The 19,935-nt window shown below is 49.4% G+C and overlaps 5 protein-coding genes across 5 annotated transcripts; 3 read left to right on the forward strand and 2 right to left on the reverse strand.

Annotated features, from left to right (window-relative positions):
• Positions 1–689: 689 nt before the first annotated feature.
• UHO2_07216 (uncharacterized protein) lies at positions 690–2,081 on the forward strand (the record flags this gene model as incomplete). The annotated part of the gene is made up of 2 exons (XM_041555032.1): positions 690–1,214; positions 1,356–2,081. The coding sequence occupies 2 exons, from the start codon at positions 690–692 to the stop codon at positions 2,079–2,081; spliced, it is 1,251 nt and encodes a 416-aa protein (XP_041410966.1).
• An 8,347-nt stretch (positions 2,082–10,428) lies between these two features.
• UHO2_07217 (uncharacterized protein) lies at positions 10,429–11,487 on the forward strand (the record flags this gene model as incomplete). Its single annotated transcript, XM_041555033.1, has 1 exon — positions 10,429–11,487. One exon carries the CDS (start codon positions 10,429–10,431, stop codon positions 11,485–11,487), a length of 1,059 nt encoding a protein of 352 aa, XP_041410967.1.
• Positions 11,488–11,629: 142 nt separating this feature from the next.
• Positions 11,630–13,324, reverse strand: UHO2_07218 (uncharacterized protein; the record flags this gene model as incomplete). Its single annotated transcript, XM_041555034.1, has 1 exon — positions 11,630–13,324. One exon carries the CDS (start codon positions 13,322–13,324, stop codon positions 11,630–11,632), a length of 1,695 nt encoding a protein of 564 aa, XP_041410968.1.
• Positions 13,325–13,629: 305 nt separating this feature from the next.
• On the reverse strand, positions 13,630–16,687 carry UHO2_07219 (uncharacterized protein; the record flags this gene model as incomplete). The annotated part of the gene is made up of 3 exons (XM_041555035.1): positions 13,630–16,282; positions 16,374–16,535; positions 16,629–16,687. The coding sequence occupies 3 exons, from the start codon at positions 16,685–16,687 to the stop codon at positions 13,630–13,632; spliced, it is 2,874 nt and encodes a 957-aa protein (XP_041410969.1).
• A 2,297-nt stretch (positions 16,688–18,984) lies between these two features.
• On the forward strand, positions 18,985–19,755 carry UHO2_07220 (uncharacterized protein; the record flags this gene model as incomplete). The annotated part of the gene is made up of 1 exon (XM_041555036.1): positions 18,985–19,755. The coding sequence occupies one exon, from the start codon at positions 18,985–18,987 to the stop codon at positions 19,753–19,755; it is 771 nt and encodes a 256-aa protein (XP_041410970.1).
• Between the last annotated feature and the right edge of the window lie 180 nt (positions 19,756–19,935).

Below are 19,935 nucleotides of genomic sequence, written 5' to 3' on the forward strand. Positions count from 1 at the left end.
GATTTTGGCGGAGCGCAATTGTGCGTTGCCCGCAAGCAAGACACACCGGCTAGGGCTAGGGCTAGGCCATATCCGAGCTCGCAGAGAGCGATCTCCCAATTGTACTCAAGCTCGTAGAGGGGAAAGCTTCCAAATCCTTCCTAACACCCAGTTACGAAACGATCTTTGACGTGGCTCTCCGGCAGCCTCTTATCGATCTCAACGAGCAGCTAATTGCCGTGTCGCGTCATCTGCACTCGAGTCAAGCCGAAGTGCCAGTGCCTCCAGTGCTGGTAGCCTTTGACGAATGCATCGAAATGATTGTCACTGATCCCAACACGCCCAACAATCAGCTCAACAGCCTTCGCCATGCTTGGAACTACGTTGGTACACTCCAGGATAAATACAAGACTTTGAGTTTCTGGTTGGTGCTCATGAGCACCAGCAGCAGTGCCGCTTATCTCGTCGAACACATTGACGATCAGGCCTCACTCCGTCGAAGGAACTCGGTGCCTTTGCATACATTTGTCAGCGTCGGTGTCGATGTGCTCGCCCAGGAGCAACGTGCCCTCTCCTGTGCCTCGCAGGCGTCCTCACATGACCACCTCATCTGATACGGACGGCCACTCTGGCCCGCACTCGAGAGCAGCGACTTCTGGGGCAGCGTCCTTGCCAAGCTTCAAGGCAAAAAGAATTTCTCTGCAGACAACATGGCACAGTGCTTCAGTGTCATGGCCTCGCAGCTTGCCCTGGGCCTTGTCCCGGTGCATGAAGGCGGTGGCACCCTCTTTGGCGAGCAAAAGCTCTTCATGGACAAGACCGTGGACCGGCACATGCATATGGTGAGCTGCATATCTAACGATGCCACCATGTACGTCAATTCTCCGTCGGAACCCATGCTGGCAATCGCTGCCTCGCTCATCATGTTGTGCACTGGCGCAAAAAATGTTGGGTCGAAGCCAGTCGACATGTACGGCTCCATCATGGGAAACTTCCAAGGCCAATGCCTTGTGGACTCGGCAATCGCCAGATTCAAGGGGATGTATGGAGAGCTAGCCTCGTGCATGGCCTTGGTTGTCGCCTGGGACGCAGCAAAGTGCAAAGAGCTGGATGCGCTCAAGCAACAGAAAACATCGGAGCATGTCAAGGTGCTGACCCGCGCGGTGCCTCTCGAAACCATCCTTTCAGAGCTTGCTAACCTCGACAAGGCCAACGCTAACCAATTGCGCCAACACGTTGAAAGAGTGCAGCAGGACGGCTCGTCCACCCATCCGGCGCTGCAATGACCGCGGGCTGGAACATTGGCAGCAGCAGCATCAACAGTGGCATGGACCAACTTTACGCATTTTGATGTGCTGCCCGAACATATCACCAAGATCTCTCCCGAATACCTGTGGTACTGTTGGAAGCATGGAGTTGGACTGCAAATGGCACACTCGCAGCATGGCATCGACAGCATCCTCCCCGTCTTTATGGGCAACCTCGATCGGCCCTTTGTTACTCCCACTGGCACGCAGGATGATGCTGCCACCAGCATCGAGATGCACGCCGCACGCTACATGACCTACGTTGCATGGGAGGCCAAGAATCGCGACGAACCGCAGCCAGGAGCCAGATCAGGTAAGCCGGATGTAATGCTCAAGCTCGCTGGACCATCGATTATGCACACCTCACATGCACTGCCGGGTGAAAAGCCACTCACTGAAAGGGCTCTGCTCTGCATTCTGCTTGACCTGGGCACCTCAACATCATTTGCCAGCAAACCTAAAGGATCCCGCCCGCGAGTGCAGACGATCAATGGCACTGAATGCCCTCGACTCTGCATCCGAGGTGTGACCAACAAGCACGCCTATCCTTGCCTCGACGTTTTGAAGATCCGAGCCATCTTTGAGCAAATCTTGACCACTCTTGCCATGATACCCACCTTCGAGAAGTTCAATGTGGTGTCCAATCCGATTTGGAACGATTGCGTCCAGCCTGCGCTGCCCTCGATCTCGGCAACTGGAGCGTCCAATCCACCACCATCAGCAGCAGCAGCAGCAGCAACAGATGATGATAATGGCACGGCTCAATGCAAAAAACAGCGTATGGATCTGGATTGACAATGCTGAGGAATGCACAAGCGAGGGCGGCAAAGTAGATAGCAAAATCATTATTCTAGGAGAAGACTAGTTCCAAAGCAATGCCAGGTATATATGCTTCTACTGATGGTCTGTATGTGTGTATGTGGAATGAAGTGACACATGTATGTTGAAGGACATGATCCAGTGACGACACTAATGGGTGATGCAAAGATGATGAGATTGGAGATTGGGGATAACTGATCTTGTTAAGGATTGGGAACAACCAAGTCCTGCTCATTGTCAGGCTGGGTCATTAACTATAGAGACTCTCACACTTGGCATGTGCCACACTTTTGTATATATATTGAGCAGAGAGCACTAGGCTCTTGCCACATTCTCTTAGTCAATTTAGTATATGTTTCTGCTGTAACAAAGTAGTGACATTGTACTTAAACTATCCCTGATCACCAGTATCAGGACCATAAAACTTCTTTACTTGCAACAGGTTATGAGCCCAAACAGCCCTACCACATCCTTGAACACACCTTCAACAATGTCTAACTTAGACTACTTGACCTATGACAACTTCATCGATCCCATGCAGGATCTCCTACCACAACTGCCTATGATAGTACAGAACCAGTTCAACCAGATTATGATCAATGAAGTCTATGGTACACCAAGTGCTCCAAAGACTGGTCACTTACTGAAGTATGCAATGGATGACAATGATGAAGAACAGATTATCTCACCATTGTCTATCATGATTGAATGTGTTGGTACCCTCTACAAAGCAATGTACAACCTTGGTCCATTCACTAATTGAACCGAGCTCGGTAAAGCCATGTGAATCAGAGTGACTCTCTTCCTGGCTAACAAAGATTGGGATGCGACCCATATCCTTGACCTCAAGATCGAAGGTCTGATTGAGCATGTGGACAACCCCAAGTCACACCCCCCATCAAGGATGAAACTCCCAGGTCAATTAGGGGTGATACTCCCATTCCCAACATGGACTATTCTGATCATCAGCTAGTTGGTCATGAAGCTACTCCAGGACCCACTCCTGAACTCAGCACAATCAATAACCATCATCTTAGGGTCCTCTCGAGCCTGAACAAAAAGATGTGATGGGATGATCATGAACTCCTGGATCCAAGAGTGGTGTCACAGGGACGGCTGGCCTGCGCAAGAGAGTGCACCAAATGATCAGCAGCAGTTATGATAATGTCGCGTAACGGAGCAGTATATGAAGGGTGCGCCAGATTGATCAGAGTCAAAAACCATCAGGGATCAACGAGATTAATCGGGTTGGCAGTGCACATGAATTACAAGATCAATCGAACCCCAGGAATCCAGATCGATCTCATGGATTCGGTCAGAGTCAGCTGGACCAGTATGCTTCAATGAGTCGGCCGATCCAAACAAGTACTCGGAGCTATGCCGATGACAGAGGCAGTCAGATCAGCACACCTCAACTAATCAGCCAAACCAAACAGGTATTTGGAGCTGTGCCGATGTTGGAATCAGTCGGATCAGCATGCTTCAACTAGTTGGCCAATCCGAACAAGTCGAGACAGAACTGAGCCAATGTGACCACATGACCAGGGGGTATGGTCATGAGGTTCAAAAGGGGGATTCACAAGATTAAGTCGAAAGGGGGCCATGCCGAAAGGGGGCATCACACATCAGACAGAAGGAGAGCATGAAGGCAAGAGGGCAGTGTTGCATAACCCTTATGCTGAGCAAATGGTAGGAGTGCAGTATCGAAGGGGATGATGCCAGCAGGGCAAGGCAGTGCCTAACAGGGGACAAAGGCCCCTCAAGAGGAGCAGGATAGGTGTCGAGGGAACACACCGATCGAACATATAAATACTCTCTTTCTACCATAGCATTCGAGTGGACCAGCATCCACTCTGAAACTCAACTTACTACTCTATACTCAGTTACATATCAACGCAATAGCAGTGCTCTTGCAACGACTCTCAACATGTGTGTTGTATCACTGTTAGTCGACAACTGTAGGCAGTGTTCTTCACACTAGCAGTCCAGTTCATTACTGTAGGTGGTGTTCTTCACACTAGCAGTCCAGTTCATTACTGTAGGTGGTGTTCTTCAACACCAGCGGTCCAGTTCCTTGCTGTAGGCAGTGTTGCTCGACACCAGCAGTCCAGTCGGTTTTTGTAGGCAGTGTTTCACACCAGCAGTCCAGTAACTCATGTCCTCTGTAGGCGATTGGCATATCGTGGTCCAGACGACATCCAAGAGCATATCAACAGTACTATGAACACTCGTACTGTAGGGGAGGGTGTATCACTCACTCACCAACAAACAACATCCATGCTGCGCAACCTCTGAATGGAGTGTTCAAGGTGGTCAGTCGAGACTTACTAGGCGACGATGCTTGGTTATGTTTAGGTGAATCATATCGAGTAGTCCTTACTCAATCAACCTCAGCTAGTCTCTGGCGCGCGACCACTTACAGGTCACTGGTTCATATGGAAGGAGCACAGGTATCGGAGATCTAGTTGATACCAGTAGAGAGCATGGTTGTAGTGCAGTCTCCATGGAGACCATGGACTCCTACAGACTCACAGGCAAAGGAGGACCAGGCCCATATGCGAGGAGGGCCAGGCACAGCCACAAAGAGGACCAAGCTCAAGGAGCATGCAGAAGGTTACCACTCAGGGGCTCGAGAGACAAGAGTCAAAGGAACTGTCACCAGTCAAAGGAGAAGGAGCAGGGTATAGGGAACCAGCAAGCAGGTCCTGAGGAGGAGGAGCAGTGTCGAAGGAGTCGACACCACTCAGGAGGCACAGGGGTGCCAAGCAAGCAGGATAGCAAGGAGGAGGAGCAGTGTCGAAGGAGTCGACACAGCTCAAGAGGCACAGGGGTGCCAAGCAAGCAGGAGAGGCCCCCTGAACAGTACTCGATGAAGAAGGTACTCTCTGGAGAGAGAGCAGGAGCAGCATCGCTGGCGATGCTGTGAAGAGGTATATAACCATACCTTCTCATCATCAAAGGTCGAGTGGATCCTCATCCACTCTACACACATCATAACTAGTTATGACTTCAGCATAAGTATATATTAGTTTCAGTCAGCATAGCAGCAATCTATCAAGGTTGCTCCTCATCGTAGTGCATGTGTTGTATCACCACTACCTGATGTCCGAAGGCGACCCATAGCAGGTCAGCAGTCTGGATATAGATAGAACCGAAGGCAGTAGTCCACTGCAGTCCGGGGATCACTTCAAGCATCAAGTCAACACACTGGACACTCGTGTTGATGCCACCAACCTTATCACCAACACGATCAACCTCATTATCATCAACACTCACCAACCTTATCACCAACATCATCAACCTCATCACCAATGTCATCAACCTCATCATCATCAACACTCACACCAGACCTTGGTGTCATCATAATCTATGCATTGATATTGATTGTGCCGAGCTACCCCTGAATGGAGTGTCCACAGAGGTCAGCCGAAACCTACAATAGTATATACAACAAACACCACCCACTGTCATCGCGCAACTTGATAGTTGCCAAGCAACATAGCTCATCGAGACTGATACCAAGACAATAGCTGTCACACAGTTTGATAGTTGTCATGGGTCTGGGTGTGCAGAACGAGGGAAGACCGAAGTTCATATGAAGGTAGTGCAGGAATTGTGGAATTGGGTAGATCATAGGAGCTGTGACAGAGTTCACCGAGATTGGCAATAGAACCAGCTCTATGGCAGACCACAGTGAAATCGGCACAAGCATCGTCGATATCATGAATCCCACCAGAATCTGCAGCAAGCGAGATTGTGTGGCAGATTCCACAGAGATTGGTAGTAAGGATGTCCATACAATGGTTCACACACGAGAAGGACCGAGCTCAGCAACATGCAGTTGGTTACCACTCAGGAGCCCACAGGACAGGAGTAGAAGAGAACTGTTGCCAGTCAAAGGAAGGAGATCTGTGTATAGGACACCAGCGAAAGGGACATGAAGAGGAGGAGCAGTGTCGATGAAGTTGACACAGCTCAGGAAAGACAGGAGGGACAAGGCTTGATATGGAGGAGGTGCCTCCTTGGAGATCCCTGTGCAGTACTTGACAAAGAGGGTACTCTCTGGAGAGAGAGAGAGCAGGAGCAGTGTCGCTGGCGATGCTGCGAAGAGATATATAGTCATACCCTCTTGTCACAAATGGTCGAGTGGATCCTTATCCACTCTACACACTCATACCATAAACAACTAGTATTACTTTAAGCATAAGTATCATGAGTTTATAGTCAGTATAGTAGTAATCAATAGATTGCTCCTCATCGAAGTGCATGTGTTGTATCACCATTTCCTGACATCTGAAGGCAGTTCTTAGCAAACCAGCAGTCCAGATTAAGATAGAACCGAAGGCAGTTGTCCACTGCAGTCTGGGGATCACTTCAAGCATTAGTTGACACACTGGACACTCATGTCGGCATCATCAATCCATACTCACACCAGACCATTGGTGACAACATCAAGTTCACTTAGAGTCGTATCATAGTTTGATCGTGCTGAGCTACCTCTGGACAGAGTGTCCACAGCAGTTAGTTGAAATCTGTCATAATGATAATACAACTACAGATTCCAATGAGAAAGGTGACAGAGAAGGCTCTGTCACATATTTCACTAGGAATCGAAATACCATTAGCGCTGTCACATAACTCAACAGAATCGGTGATAGTATCAATACTACCACAGATCTCAGGTTTCAGGCACGCGACTGATGACAATAGTCACCGAGTATCTCAACAGACCGACCTGGGTTTCAGGCACAAGACCCCTGACACACAGCTCATCCTCAGCACGTTAAAGCGCCACTTGAGCTAGTGTCCATGGATGTAATGGGACCACTGCATGGCACAACGACATTTGCCTATGTCCTTATCATTCACAATGCATACTCAGGTATGATCTGGATATGAGGACTGATGAACAAGGGTCAAGCAGCTCAAGAGGCAGGATGGTGGTTCTCCGAGGTTTGCATCACCACACTTCAGAAGCCCTCAGAAGTAGTATTTGATCATGGTATTAAAGAAGTGAGGGTGGATGAAGGCGAGTTATGGTCCACCACCTTTCAAGATCTATGCTCCTCGACAGGTGTGAAAGTCACTGCCTCCCCAACCCAACAGCATTCTGACAATGTGTTCACAGAATGGGCAATCCAAATCATTCAAAAGATCACCTGAAGCATCCTCTATGATGCTAATGTGGCCAAACGCTGGTGGCCATATGCTATCTCCCAGGCCGCCTTCATTCACAACAGACTGGTGTCAGCGGTCGCATGCCTGAAACCTGAGATCAGTAGTAGTATCAGTACTATCACCGTGTCAGGGGTCTCGCGCCTGAAACCCAGGTCGGTCTGTCGAGATACTCGGTGACTATCAAACTGTGTGACAGCTATTGTCTCGGTATCGGTGACTATCAAGTTGTGCAGTGACAGCAGGTGGTGTTCGTTGTATATACTATTGTAGGTTTCGGCTGACCTCTGTGGACACTCCATTCAGGGGTAGCTCAGCACAATCAATATCAATGCTTCGGTTATGATGTCACCAAGGTCTGGTGTGAGTGTTGATGATGATGAGGTTGATGGTGTTGGTGATGAGATTGGTGATGTCGATGATAATGAGGTTGATGGTGTTGGTGATAAGGTTGGTGGCATCAACACGAGTGTCCAGTGTGTTGACTTGATGCTTGAAGTGATCCCCGGACCGCAGTGGACTACTGCCTTCGGTTCTATCTATATCCAGACTGCTAACCTGCTATGGGCGCCTTCGGACGTCAGGTAGTGGTGATACAACACACACACTACAATGAGGAGCAACCTTGATAGATTGCTGCTATGCTGACTGTAACTAATGAGTACTTGTGTTTCTAAAGTATTGACTAGTTGTATGGTGAGTAGAGTGGATGAGGATCCACTCGACCTATGATGATGAGAAAGCATGGTTATATACCTCTACTCAGCATCGCCAGCAATGCTGCTCCTGCTCTCTCTCCAGAGAGTACCTTCTTCATCAAGTACTGCTCAGGGGCCTCTCCTGCTTGGCACCCCTGTGCCTCTTGAGCTGTGTCGACTCCTTCGACACTGCTCCTCCTCCTCATGACCTGGTGTCAACTCCTTTGACACTGCTCCTCCTCCTCATGGCCTGGTGTCGACTCCTTCGACACTGCTCCTTCTCCTTTGATCAGTGACAGTTCCTTTGGCTCTTGTCTCTCGAGCCCCTGAGTGGTAACCATCTGTATGCTCCTTGAGCTTGGTCCTCTTCGTGGCTGTGCCTGCTCCTTGAGCTTGGTCCTCTTCGTGGCTGTGCCCAGCCCTCCTTGCATATGGGCCCAGTCCTCCTTTGCATGTGAGTCCATAGGAGTCCATGGTCTCCATGGAGACTGCACTATGACCATGCTCTCTACTGGTATCAACTAGATCTTCGATACCTGTGCTCCTTCCATATGAACCTGTGACCCTCCTGCTTCTTGAGCATCCAGGCCCATGACACTCCTCTCGATAGCGCTGCTGTAGCAGAGTGTGTGCTGCTTCGATTTGCGCTCCTTCGAAATGTGCTCCTTTTAATTGTGCTGCTCCAACAGAGTGTGCTGTCCAGCAGTGCGCTGCTCTTAATTTCGCTGTCAAGCAGTGCAGTGCTTCGAACGTGTGCTCAGGCCTGTGCTGCTCCAAATTTTGATTTCACACTATAGTACTTTGAAAATGTGCTCTAGCTTTGCAGGAACCGCTGCTCTTGCTCTGAGACTTCGCACACAGCTCAGGAGCGGTGTGAAGGAGCAGAACAAGCTATCACACGCTCAAATCGGCCAATTTTTGACCTCCTTAGCTGAAATTTTGATTTCACACTATAGTACTTCGATTTTTTGCTCTAGCTTCACAGGAACCGCTGCTCTTGCACTGAGACTTCGCACACAGCTCAGGTGCAGTGTGAAGGAGCAGAACAAGCTATCACATGCTTGAATCGGCCAGGTTTTGACCCCTCTAGCCGAAATTTTGGTTTCACACTATACTGTCTTTTGATCTAGCTTCACAGATACTGCTTCTGTTGCACTGAAACTTTGCACACAGCACAGGCTCCATGTGAAGGAGCCGAAGGAGCTATCTTCAGGTAGCTAAAACAGCATATATACCCCATCTGGAGCAAGGTCGCTTTTTTGATACTTCTACAATTCACCCTCCTATGTTTTTCTGCAAATTAACCCTCTGTTTTTTTAGCAGATTCGAACTCCTGGACCCTGTTTTAGCTAGGACACATATTTCTGACTCTCTCAAGACCTTTCTTTTGAGGAGCCGACTTTTTTTGCATCATAAGTTGTGCTCCTACTCGATATCCATCAAGACAACCCTCCTTTTCAACCTCGGATTCGAACTCCTGGACCCTGGTTTACTTAGGACACATATCTTCGACATCTTTACAGCTTCTTAAGGACCCTCTAAAGCGCACAGGCCGGAAAAAGTAAGTATATATACTATGCATAGTGACAAATCTCTTTTGACTATATCTCCTCTCCCTGTGATTCGATTCTTGATGTCTATAGCTCATTCTCTTCATCTCCTCAAGCTCGTTCGAACCATGTACTGCAAGCAGACATCCAAGTGACGTTGTTCATTGGAAATCTTGTGTTGTCTCTTGACTAGGTATCCTAGGTGCCTTACAGAGCTCCTGCACAAGAGACCTGCCCTTCATTGACGCTTAGAGCACATAGGCCTGGCCAGCCTCGCTTCAAAGCTGTTGGAAGGGTACTTCACTGTATCTGTTCAAAAAAGTCGTTTTTTGTCCAAAAAATCCTCAAGATTCTTCAAGATTGGACCCAAATCTCAAGCGATTTCGCTCAAATTTTGCATCAAGACACTCGAGGCTGTTCTCCAATAGTCTGCTGAAGCATTTGGCTTGAAGTAATTTTTCCACTTTTCTGTGATTTCTTTTATACTTCACTTTTCATTTCACTATAGTGCATCCTATATACATTGTCAGGAGCTGCGCTTTTCAGGATTTGCTCTTCTATTTATTGCTTATCAGTATCTCGAAAGCAAAGTCCATAGCATTAGTTTAGAGTTGTTTCTGCATTCACTTTGTTTTGCTGCTGGTTTTTTTACTGCTCTTGGTTTTTCCAGCAATATCACCCTTCAAGATGGTGACCAGCAAGGCCAACAAGCGTCCTGAAGGGACTCAGGGACATGCTACATGCTCGAGAGGCTTCTCCAGTGAAAAGGAACAAAACAAGGCAGAGAAAAGAGTCAAGAATGACCTTTCTGAGTTGAAAAAAGCTCTTGATGCTATGCCAACTTGCTCGAAACTGACTCTGAAGCCTCTCACTCTTGAATTAGCCAAGGGTATCATCAAGATGGACGCTCCAAAGCATCCTAAAAAGCAATCAAAGCTCCTTGTGAAACAGTACACGCCAAAGAGTGATCACTATCTAGGCTGGGACAATGCAAAGCAGGTGGGTGGTCTGACACTGAGCTCAAAGCTACAGAACCATTTGGCTAGAGTTGTGACCACTGCTCTTGATCTGAAGGAGTTCTTTCATGCAGAGCATCAGTTGCCTAAGCTCAGTGTGCAGCCTGACACCACTGGATTCCAGTCAGTGTGCTTTGTTGGTCAGGAAGATGTCATTCACCTGGTCGACAAGAACAGTCTCCACTATGCAAGTGTGGTCAAGAAGCCAGACTGTCCCAGGTTTGAAGAGATGTACCAGGAGTTCAGATGCCTCCAAGCTGAGCTTCCAAGGTCAGCCAGTGCACCAGTGGAGTCTCTGCATGGAGATTTCTTCACCTACCATCTCATGCTCAGTGGACAAGATTCAGCATGTATGCCTGGACCATACTTCAACCTGAAGTTTGTCAAGAACTACAGGGAGATGATCAAGTTCCTGTGCAGCAAGCATGTCACAGCCCTCTGTGAATACTGCAACACATGCTTCTTTGAGTGCTTCCCTGAGCATGCAAGCCACTACATGGAGATTGGCAGCTCAGACCACTACCATCCCCATGGTGCTTTCCTTTGGGCTCCTGCATTTCCCTCCATTGCCATCAACCAGGAGGGTCAGGCATACAGTCTGCCTCACAGAGACAGGCATGACTATCTCCAAGGTCTGGCTGGTGTGTTCAGCTATGGTGACTATACCCAGCTGCAGATCAGCTTCACTGAGGCCAAGGTCAGCATTGACTTTCCTCCTGGTGCCCTCTGCTTTTTCCCATCCCATGTGCTGCACCACTTCAACTCTCCGATACTGGAGGGAGAGACCCGTGGATCCATGACCATGTTCATGTCCAGTGATGTGGCCAAGTGGAAGGGCTATGATGGCAGAGCAGCCAACACCTCAGAGGAGCAGAAGCATGCTTACCGGCAAGAATGTCTTGAAGCCTGGAAGCTCTTCCAGCCTCTGCCTACCTTTCCCTGATGTGTCTTGCCTTTCTCCTGTGATACAACTCTGATTTGATGTTACTACTTGCAACTTTGTGTGCTGTGTGAAACTCTCACTCTTACCCAAGGCTATACTGCATCACCTTTACCATTCACTGTGTTAATGTGTGCAGCTACAACTACAACATGGAAGCATTCTCCATGGCTATGACAAAGATGGCATATGCAAGGGAAACTTTCTCTCCTTTGTATGTGAATGCACTGCAAAGGTCAAGTTCCAGCTGTGACATGTCTGAGCAATCAACTTTGAGTTCCTGGCAAATCCTCTCCCTGAACTCTTTGTGCCAGAGCACAACAGCTACTACTGGTAGCACAATATCAGCATACCTCTTTGTGCATCCCCTCATTGGAGCCAAGCTGCTGTTTGTGCAGGTGTGTATAGGAGTGTAACATGTGTAGCAGGCAACTCCTTTTGGCTTGTCCCTCCTCATCTGATTCTTCACCTGACCAAGGTGAGTTCCATTGATCTGACCTTCATGCCACTGAGGCATGCATGCCTCAATCAGGGGCCAACACTTGCACGATATGAAGGCATGGTCAGCACCATGCTTTCCAATGCAGCTATGCTGATGACCAAAGAGGTAGCAGAGGGAGCACTGCTTGGACAACTTGTGGAGAAGATCAATGGTGGAGGGGATGTTGACAGGGCTCTTGGCAGCATTACTTGGATGCTGAGCCAGTGAGCTGAGATTGGCCATGCCCTGCTGATACTGTATCTTCTGCAGAGAAGGAGGTAGAGACATTGCTGCATTGGCTGGACAGAGCAAAGATGAAGCAGCTGAGGCAGTTTGTTGATAATGCTCAGACTTGTCGGACCTTGGAGGTGTGTTGATAGATGTCATTGGCTTTGGCAGAGTCTTTGCATCACCTGCAACACATTGACTGCAGAGGTCACAGAGAGCAAGGTCTGGCTGACTGAGACAGGTGAGGGGCATGCCGTCCATGTAGCTAGAGATAGCTACATGTCTGCACACCTTCTCCTTGACATACAGATCAACCTTGTCCTCCAACCATACACCATCATAGACCATCATCACTGCCTTGGCTGGCTGACCACTCCTGCCAGCACATCCTGACTCCTGCACATAGCTGACCATATCATATGCTCCACCCATGTGCACAACCAAGCTGACATGCTGAGGATTGATGCCAGTGCCAATGGCTGTTGTGCCCACCAAGACACGCTTGCTGTTATCCATCTCTGCTGCTGAAGAGGCAAGCCATGAGAAGAGGATAGCCTTTTTGTCTGCCTGCTCCATTTCTGACCAGATACACTGGCAACTCAGCAACCTGGCTGTAGTCTCGGCAGCTATCCTTGAACAGCAGATGACCATGATGGAGCCATGGGGATGGGATTGGAGAAGCTGCTGCAAGTAAAAGTCCATGGTTGCAGAGGATGGCAGCCATTGAACAGAGTAGGCAATGTTGTTGCAGTTGGTAGCAGCATGGATGATACCAGTGCCATCTTGTGGGAGACAGAGTGCAGCCTTGAAGGTCAACAGGAGGCTTGGCGGCAGGGTGGCAGTGAGGAAGTACTGAGGCACTGGAACAGTGGTGATCAGTTGCTTGATCTTTGCCATTGATGGCCGGAAGGAGTCTTGTGTGATGCAGACATGACACTCATCAAAGAAGATGGCTGCCAGGCACTCTTGCTCCACCATCTCCTGTGCCCAGCTGCCAAAGTGCTCGTTGTAGCAATTCTCTGCAGCCACCAACACAAGCTGACTTCCCTCCACCTTCTTGGCACAGTTGTACCCAGACCACTTGCTTGCAACGATCCCAACAAGCTTGCATTGCTCCAGTAGGTCCTCCATGAGTGCAATGAATGGTACAACCACCACCACCACCGAGGTAGGAGGAAGCCAAAAAGAGGTGTCATGAAGAGTGCAGACTTGCCAGTGCCTGTTGCCATGACAATGATCAGTGGTGACTCATGCCTGTGAATGGCATTGAGTGCATATGCCTACTCCACTGTCTTGGTACAGTGGCTACCGGTGACCTTGAAGAGGGCTTTTCTGACCACAGGAGGTATTACAGCCAAACGGTGGTTCTCGACAACAGGAGGGATGATGTTTGCAAGGGAAGCAGATGGCTTCTCCTCCACCTTTCTCCTGATGTGCTAGACATCTTCCTCCAACTTGTCCAACTTGTCCAACTTGCACTTGAGATCCACAGGCAAGGCAGCATTGACACATGCAGAGCCTGCCTGAGGAGGTGCTGCTGCATCCAATGGCTGCACAGCATCCTGGTAGTGTGAAGCCAGACACCAGAATGCATGCCACCTCTTGGAGACAGAGAGCATACAATCCAAGCTCTCCTGTGTCAGTTCAAGTAGCATGCTGCTGTCCAGACCATAGTGCTGCTGAGCAGTAGACGTGGAGTGACCAGCTTGCAAGTCGTGAGAATGGTCAGCATACTCCTCTGAGGGAAGGCCAGGCCAGATGAGCACCTTGTCAATGCTGACTGACAGCTGCTGCCAGTTGCATATGTGGAGAGAACTTGCTGATGGGCCAACAAACTCCTGACAAAGACTCTGTAATGTCTTGCTGATGTCATTGGTCTGCCATGGCTGACCCCTGTGATTGACAAGGAGGAGAGCACTTGGCTCCTGTGCAACTTCTACTGAGTTGAAGAGGAGGTGCAGGAAAGGCACTACCTCCATGACGTAAAAGAGCACCAGCTGGCCAACAGCATGAGGGAGGAAGTGAGGGATGAGCTTGGATGGACCTTTGCCCTTGTTGCTGGCAAGCACAGTGACAAAGTGACCATCAGCAAGGAAGAGGTTGTGCTGGCTGACCAATGTGTTGGTGTGCTGCAGCTTGACCAGCTCTGTGCCTCTTGCCGGCAGACCACTGGTGAGCTCAATGAGCACAGCAAGGAGCTTGTTGAACTCATTGTGAAGGGCAAAGTAGGCATGGGCAGCAGCCATGTCAAACTCTGGCTCTGCTGAGCAAGTATCAAGGAGTGGTTGATGCTGAGGAAAGCCTTTGAGAGCCTGATGGAGGCAAAAGGTGCCAGTATCTTGCTTTGTAGCAGTAACAAAGCTGTAGCCCGGCTCCCTGTTGCAGAAGTGGTCCTTGTATGTAGACAGATCCACATGCTTGGACAAGGCACCATCCTTCAGCAGCAGCTGCTCCAACAGAGAGGTGGCATGGTCCAAGGTGCCTTGGACAAGGGTGTGAAGGTGGCTGATCTTGATTGTGTTGGTGCCATAAGTCACCAGTGTCCTATCCTCAGACCACCGGAAGTAGAGGCTGCTGCCATCATCCTTAGCCAGCTTGGTCCCATAGCAGAGAAGGGATTGCAGATGAGCACTTGCCGAGTAGCTGTTGTTGAACAGGTAATGCTTCATAACTGCTTGAACCCCCTTGTTGATCTCTGGGACTGGCTTGCCAATGAGAGTGCCATGCTCTGGGTGGAGAAGGTGGTGATGCATCACTGCACAGAATGCAAACTCCAAGTTGACCAGGATCGAGGTTGCTGTATTGACTGGCTTGGATGTGCCATCAGGAGAGAGGCAGAGGTGGAGGAAGGTGCGTAGCAGAGGAAGACGTTCCAGCTCACCATAGGCAGGAGGATCTTGGGTGATGAGGTAGACACTGATCGACTGGATGCCACTAAATGCTTGCAAAACCACATCAGGATGCATGGAGACATCAACATCCAGATTGGGATCATGGAAGAGGTCCTGAAGGTCCTCAAAGAGCCCTGCAAGCTGTTCACTGATGCCAAGGTGTGCATCCTGATCATCATCACCATAGTAGCCAAGAACCTTGCCATCTAGCATGACATGAGCCAGCATGGTGATGAGCATTGCCCAGCAGTCAGCACACTTGATGACTGTGGGTTGATCAAGGGAGTATGGATGGCTAGGGGTGTCATCAAAGGCATGGAAGGTTTGCTGCACCTGGCGGCCAGATTGAAGAAGTGCCTCCATCCACTGCTGCGTACACTGTTGTGTCATGCCAAGCAGCCAGTGAAGGAAGTCCTGGTGGGCACCTGGCCACTTGTGAGGGTTGCAGCCAAGGGAACCAATGGCTGCCACTGGCTTGCCAGCCCAGTACTCCTGCCAGCCTAGCTGCTTGAGCCATGGGCTGAGATTGCCAGTCACAGTTCGTGGTTGAATGCCCTCCATGTCCAGATCTGCCTTTGCCATTAGCTCTGCATCCTTGGCAAAGAATGCTTCCAGCTGCTCCTTGAAAGCTGCATCCTCCTCTGTGTTGATGTTGGTGTTGATGTTGAAGGCAACAGGAGGGGGTGTAGGCTCGAGCTTGCTGTTGAAGACCCACACATAGCGGGTGAAGGGACCACTGGTGAAGATGGGCTGAATGAGAACAGGGTGGATGACAGAAGCCTTGCCATCATGGCTGCTGCGCTGGTGCTTGTATGCAGAGGAGCTCGACTTGACAGCATACTCGCAGATACTGCAACAGTAGCCATCAAATGTATCAAGCTCCTTGATGAGGTTGATGGGGAGTAGATTGGTGTTGATGCTGACAGTAGCAGGGCTGACAAGGTTGAGAGTAAGGAGTGTCTCCTCCAACAGCTTGATGCCAGTCTTGGTGAGCGGATGATGGTGGGACTTGAGGTGCTGAGACACATTGGCATAGGTTGGGATGAGCGGCAGGTGGTGAGTGCACTCAGGGCAAGTGCAGAGGAGAAGAGAAGGGTGCTGGAGGAGGCGGAGGCGGAAGCTGCAAAGCTGGTTGGCAACCTTCAGATCAACTGGAGCAGCAAGAGCAGTCTGGTTGGCAGCAGGGAGCAGCAAAGTGCTGTTGATGACAAGGAGAGCATAGATAGCACAAGTGACGTCAGTTGATGCTGATCAAGAAGATACACTGGAGAGAGAAGCAGTGTACATACAAGTCATCATCACTGTCAATGGCATCAGAAGGAGCAAGGTCATCAGCTACTGGAGATGGGAAAGCATCATCAGGGTTTGAAAGAGCATTGGCACTGTGCATCGCAAGGTTCTTGATGATGGCAAGAGGAACTTGGCTTTCAGTGAAGGGGTTGATGCTGCTACTGTGACAGTGACAGCAAAGCTCAGTAAGAGACAGAGACTGGTCAGTTGGAGATCAATAGGAAGAGGCAAAGGAAGAGGATAATAGCATGTACCTGACTGCAGCAGCAGTGTTGATGCTGGCACCGATGGAGATGGAAGATGATTGAGACATTGTAGATTGTGGTTGGTGTTAGCAGCAAGAAGAGCTAGATGTTGCTGGTGTGGTATGGTGCTGAGAGATGTGAGCATTGAGGAGACTTGCCATAGCTGTGAAAGAGGGCTGGTATATATGCTAATGCTGAGGAGCTCAGGTGTTGGCAATGACAAAGTCAAAGGATGCATGTGCAGACACACACACAATGATGATGGGGAACAACAACATTGGATTGCTGAGTGTGGGAATAGAGTACAGGCAGTGATGTGAAAGGTGATGTGCAACAAAGCAATGATGAGAACAAAGGGTTGAAGATTGACTAAGGATTGATGATGAGCAAATGCCTGGAGGAAACAAGTGACAATGGTGATGTGTGGTGATGGTGAGAAAAGCAGCAGTGGCAAGAACAAAGGGGTGAGAGCATAAAGGACAAAGGTGTGAGAGTGTAAGAACAAAGGCTGATGATGTCGACAAAGGTGTGAGAGTGTAAGAACAAAGGTTAATGATGTCGACAAAGGTGTGAGAGCATAAAGGACAAAGGCTGATGATGTTGACAAAGGTGTTGCAAGGCTGATTGGTAGTGAGGTGTGAGCATGAGAGAGAAATGATGTCAACAAAGGTGCTGTAAGGCTGAGCGGTAGTGAGGTGTGAGTGTGAGAGAGAAATGATGTCGACAAAGGTGTTGTAAGGCAGAGTGGTAGTGAGGTGTGAGCATGAGAGAGAACAACAGCTGATGAAGACAAGTGGTGATTATGTTGTGCGGTGATGATGAGAAGTAGTGGCAGCAAGAACAAAGGCCTAAGAGTGCAAAGGAGGCTCATGATGTCGACAAAGGAGTTGTAAGGCTGAGTAGTTGTGGGGTGTAAGTGCAAGTGTTGTGCTGGAGCTCTGCATTGCTCTTGAGCTGTGCATTGCTCAAATTGCGCTGCTCCAGCAGAGTGTGCATTGCTCCAGCTGTGAGTGCATTGCTCTCAAACAGTGTGTTGTTCTCGAGCAGTGCGTTGCTCTTGAGCTGTGTGTTGCTCTCGAACAGTGCATTGCTCTCGAGCTGTGCGCTGCTCAGATTGTGTTGCTCCAGCAGAGTGTGTGTTGCTCCAGCTGTGAGTGCATTGCTCCAGCTGTGAGTGCATTGCTCCAGCTGTGCGTTGCTCAATTTGCGCTGCTCCAGCGAAAATAAATTTGTTTGCATTGCAGCACTTGAGCAGTGTAAATTTCGAGTGCATTGGGGGTCAACGCAGTCGTGTGAATTTCGAATTTGGCGGAGCGCAATTGTGCGTTGCCCGCAAGCAAGACACACCGGCTAGGGCTAGGCGATTTATGTTGCTAGGGGACCAATTCAAGTAGCCAATACGATGTGTGTTGTCAAAACTGCTGCAACAAGTACTAGGTTGAAGGCTGCAAGCTGAAAAGATTTGAGTTTGGCAGGTAGAGGCTGGGTGTGGAAAAGAACTGTGGGATGTGGTGGTGTTAGAACCAGCTGGGAGAAGACAAAGACAAAGGCGAAGGCGAAGTGTGAGAAGTTGCTGGATGAGTCGACTGAGTGCCAGTCGACGTGCTGGAACTTGCAGAAGGGTGGGGTCAACGAGAGCCATCAAGGTTGGACTGCACTTGCATTGTGTGTTGTTGCGAAGCGGTTGAAACTTAGGACCCTAACCCTAAGGCGACCTGCATCTTTTCATCTCCCTCCTGTCGCCTGCACCCATCTGCCAGCACCAACTTCATCATTGTGCAAGGTCCCTGCTTCATATGGTGGTGACTCTTCCCTTGTTCTCTGCCATCCCCTCACTGTATTGGGGATAGAGGTTTCTCTCAAGCCAATTCCCATGAGGCCTGTTGTAGCAAGCATGATCCTGCTGATTCCACTGACTCCTGTAATAGGACCCATGTTCCTACCAACCATGACAAGTTATGTCATAGAGTCATTGATCCTACCAATCTCACTGATCCCTGTTGGAACTCTACTTTCCTGCTGATTCTACTCCTGTAACAAGACCCATGCTCCTACCAATCACAATGAGTTATGTTGTAGAGCCATTGTTCCTACTGATTTCACTGAACTCTGTTGGAACTCTATTTTCGCCCATTCCACAATGGTTGTGCCAGATCTCTTCATATGAGTTCCGTTCTTCCTGCACATCCATCCAGTCCCATGACATGGGGTTTGCATAATCACTACAATCTGTGCACAGTTCAAGATCACGGGCAATGAGGATGCTGAGTGGTGCCTCGGGGTCCACATCCAGCAATCACAAGACAGGACCACAGTGTCACTCAGCCAGGTGTCCTACATCAACATCATCCTTGAGTGCTTCAGCATGGCAAGGGCCAACACTGTGAAGGCACCACTGGACCCATCAGCGGTAAACCTCAGCCCAGAGGATGCAAGTCACCAAATGTTAAACAAGGCCCAGACGACAGTCTATCAGCAGATGATTGGCTCTGTCATGTACCTCATGACATCAACTCAACCAGACCTTGCATTTGCAGTCAGGAACCTTGCTAAGTATCTCTCCTCACCAACAATGGTGCATCTCAACCAAGCCTGCCACCTTCTCCACTACATCTCATATACACAAAGCAGCAGGCTGACGTACCTTCTCAATGACGACAACAAGGTGCCACTCGCCTACTCCAACCATGCTGGAAGCTGGAAGGAGAACCCATACTCCACATCCAGTTTTGTGCTAATGATATTTGGAGGAGCCATAGCTTGGAGGAGTCATTGGCAGAGGATCATATCAACATCAACCACTGAGGCAGAAGTGGTGGCCCTCAGTGATGCATGTCATGACATTGATTGGCTCATTGACATTGTCAAGGGCCTTGGTCTCATTGGCAACAGCAATGCAGGGGTTGTGCTCCACACCAACAACCAGGCTGCACAATGGGTTACATCCTCAGATGGGCCTCAACAAAACAAGGCACTCACACTCCACAAGGCATATGTCAAGGACACAGTCAAGAAAGGGCTCATTGTCATTAAGTGGATCCCAGGTGAATTACAGATTGCAGATGGTTTCACTAAGCTCCTCAATGCTAGAAGGAGTAACAAGTCATGCAAAGACTTGGGTGTCCTTGCCAAGTAGATTGGCCACCAATAGGAGGAGTGTTGGAGGTTGACTTGACCTCGTATTGGTGGCATCATGCCAATATTGCCGATATAAGGGTCAAGGGGATGGACCTCCTTGTGATGCATCCCTGCATTGACATAGGTTGAGGGGCTTGGGACTCCTTGACCACCGTGTCTCACTTGGTTCTAGCAAACA

This window comes from Ustilago hordei (assembly GCF_900519145.1).
Source record: "Ustilago hordei strain Uho2 genome assembly, contig: UHO2_contig_25, whole genome shotgun sequence".
NCBI lineage: Eukaryota > Fungi > Basidiomycota > Ustilaginomycetes > Ustilaginales > Ustilaginaceae > Ustilago > Ustilago hordei.